Below are 2,979 nucleotides of genomic sequence, written 5' to 3'. Positions count from 1 at the left end.
GTCGAAGCCAGCGTGCGGAGCGGGGCCGGGGGCGCCGCTGACGGCTATGTGCCCCGGCGGCTTGGGTCGCTGCTCGACGCCGCGGCGGACCGCAGCGCGCCGCGCTCCGCCGCGCTCGCGGCCGGCGCGCCGGGGCGCCGGGAGCCGTCGGCGGCGCGGCGGCCGGACGTGTCGGAGGCATGGCGGCGGCCGCGTGCAGCCATGGGTTGCGGCGGCGGTGGCGGCGGGGGCGCTGCCTCCGAGTGTGAGGTCGAGCGGCGTGTGCTGGTGTTTGGCCCTGGGGAGGGGCTGCCCGCTGACGTCGAACAGGAGAACAGTGAGTGAACAACCCAAGCCAGCGGCTGGGGCGAGGGGGGCGTCTTGTTGACGGTGTGGGTGGGCGGCACAGGCATGGAGATAGTGGCAGCGAGCGGGCGGCCGCCACGCGCGCAGGCCGAAGGCGCTTGCGGCTTGCATGCTGGCAGCGTGAGCTGGCGGGCGGCTGCTGCGTTGGTTTACAGCCAGCTAGAGGGGCCAGTTGGGGGCCCGGAAGGCCGGCCACCGCGGGCTAGAGGGGGCGCTTAGCTTTCTGCAGCTCCATGCTCACCCCTAATCGCCCCGCGTGCTGGCTTTGGCTGCTGCAGAGGCGCTGGCGGAGTGCTCGGTCGACTCTGGCGCCAGCCGGTCCCCCCTACCGGTGAATGCTTTCACCAATGCAGTTAGGTGTGAGGCCGCGGAGCCGGCGTCACCCGTCTCCCGATTGAGGCTTCTGCCAGCAGGACAGCGCGGCCGGGAGCTGCAGGGGCCCGCGCAGCCTGCGGAGCAACAGCGACAGCGCAGGCAGCAGCAGGAGCGGCAGCAGCAGCACTTGCAGCAGCAGCAGCAGCAGCAGCAGCAGCAGCAGCAGCAGCAGCAGCAGCAGCAGCAGCAGCAGCGCCCGACCAGCGGCCTCAGGGGCAGCAACCTGTTTGCCGCCGCCGCGAAGGGCCCGCAGCACGTGGGCTCGTCGCCGCCCTCCCCCCTTGCAGCGCCCATTACCAAGGCAGGCGCCGGCCGCTCAAGGCACGGCGTGTTGGGCGCAAGGGAGGAGGCCCTGTTCAAGCTGGGCCTGGGGCCCGACGGCCTGGTCCCGAGAATCTCGGGGCTGCCTTGTCTGCGGGAGCTGCTGGAGCAGGAGCCAACATCGGCGCCGCGGCAGCAGCGGGAGCAGCAGCAGGATGTGCAGGTGCGGCAGACTCGGTCACAGCAGCAGGAGCAGGAGCAGGAGGAGCAGCCGTTGCAGCAGCCATGCGAGCAGCAGCAAGCGCAGCAGCTACAGCAGCAGAAGCAGCAGCAGCAGCTGCTGCTGCACGCAGACGACCAGCAGCACGCGCAGCAGCCACAGGAGCAGGAGCAGGAGCAGGAGCAGGAGCAGGGGCAGGAGCAGGGGCAGGAGCAGCAGCGGCTGCAGCAGCCACACAAGCAGCAGCCATGGGAGCAGAAGCAGCAGCAGCAGCTGCTGCAGCAGTCGGACGAGCAGCAGCACGCGCAGCAGCCAGAGCAGCAGGAGCAGGAGCAGGAGCAGGAGCAGGAGCAGGAGCAGGAGCAGGAGCAGGAGCAGGAGCAGGAGCAGCAGCCAAACGAGCATAAGCGGGCGACGCAGCAACAGCAGCAAGAGCAGGACCCTCACCAGGCGCTGAGTGGCTGGGCCGATGCAGCTGCGGGCGTGGCTGGCCTCAGCCCCGCCATTGAGCAGCAGCAGCAGCAGCAGCAGCAGCAGCAGCGGCAGCGGCAGCGGCAGCAGCCGCCACACAATCCAAGCGCTGTGGACGCAAACGTGGTTGCTGTCGCTTGCGGGCCGCCCGCCCAGGCAGAGGCTGCGCCCAGCCCAGCCGCACCCTGGCTCGTCGGCGGTGGAGCCACATCCGCGGAGGTAGGGGCGTCAGCGTCAGCAGCGGCTGCGGCCGCGGCAGGCACGTGGGGGTTTGACAATGAGGAGGTCCCGGAGACGCCGCCGAGCGACGTGACGCAGCTTCGCGGCAGCTTCCGATTGGCGCTCGTCCCGGCGCGCGTCGACGGGGGCATAACTGAGGGAGCCGCCCTGGGCGACGCCAGCGGAAGCGGCGGCGCTTGGCTGGGCGCGGCGGTAAGCTTTGGCGCGTGCGGGGACGACGGTGGCGCCGCCGCCATGGCAGGCTATCCAGGGGTCCAGGTTCGAGGCAGTGAGGGAGGGCCAATCGGTGTGGACAGTGCCCGAGGGCTCGCGACTGCAAAGGCGCCGGGTTTCGGGCAGCAGCATCCGTCCGACGCGGCAGCTGAGCAGGCGGTCTTGATGGAGGCGGAGGGGCCAGGGGCCACGCAAGAGGAGGGGAGCGACGCTGCCGCCTGCGGCGACGGGCTTGCCTCTGCGCAGCGCGGCAGGAAGCGGGGCAGGGCCGGTGAGGCCGGCAGAGGGCGGGATCCGGCGCCCAAGGCGGCCAGGGCCGCCGCTGGCGACGTCCATGCTGCGGCCGCCAAGGGCAAGTCGGTCGAAGGACCAGGTGTGCGCGAAGCTGCTCCAGCACAAGAAGGGTTGGGGTCGCAGCGACAAACGCGAGCCTCCGCCGCCGCCGCCGCCGCAGCAGCAGCAGCAGCAGCAGCAGCAGCAGCAGCAGCAATGGCGGCGACAACAAGCGCGCGGGTCGCGCGGCCACGTCGCGCGCTGACCGCGGTGCGCAGCCGAGGCCCGCCGGCTGCCATGACGTTGCGGCCTGACGCCGCGCCTGGGCTTGCGGTGGCCGGCGCAGCGGTGGGCGCCAAGGCAGCCAGTCCGCAAACGCGCCGCGCAGGGCAGGGGCGCAAGGGAGCCTCGACGCCCGAAACAGCCGTCACGGCCACGGCCGCGCCGCGCGGCGGAGCCGCTGCCACAGTCGAGCGTGTGCATAATCATGGCGCGCAGCCCTCCCCGGCGGCCGCCGCCGCCGCGGCACCGGCAGACCTTCCACTGCACATCTTGATGGCTGCCGGCCGGGCTGTGGGCCG

At 72.2% G+C, this 2,979-nt stretch overlaps 1 protein-coding gene across 1 annotated transcript; it reads left to right on the top strand.

The window, feature by feature from the left end:
* Nucleotides 1-201: 201 nt before the first annotated feature.
* On the top strand, nucleotides 202-2,663 carry MNEG_7377 (hypothetical protein; the record flags this gene model as incomplete). The annotated part of the gene is made up of 3 exons (XM_014044152.1): nucleotides 202-316; nucleotides 624-2,481; nucleotides 2,543-2,663. 3 exons carry the CDS (start codon nucleotides 202-204, stop codon nucleotides 2,661-2,663), a joined length of 2,094 nt encoding a protein of 697 aa, XP_013899606.1.
* Between the last annotated feature and the right edge of the window lie 316 nt (nucleotides 2,664-2,979).

The sequence above is a fragment of the Monoraphidium neglectum genome (assembly GCF_000611645.1).
Source record: "Monoraphidium neglectum strain SAG 48.87 unplaced genomic scaffold scaffold01298, whole genome shotgun sequence".
Classification (NCBI taxonomy): Eukaryota; Viridiplantae; Chlorophyta; class Chlorophyceae; order Sphaeropleales; family Selenastraceae; genus Monoraphidium; species Monoraphidium neglectum.
The sequence above is the reverse complement of the archived record's forward strand: the minus strand, read 5'-3'. Positions and strand labels throughout refer to the sequence as shown.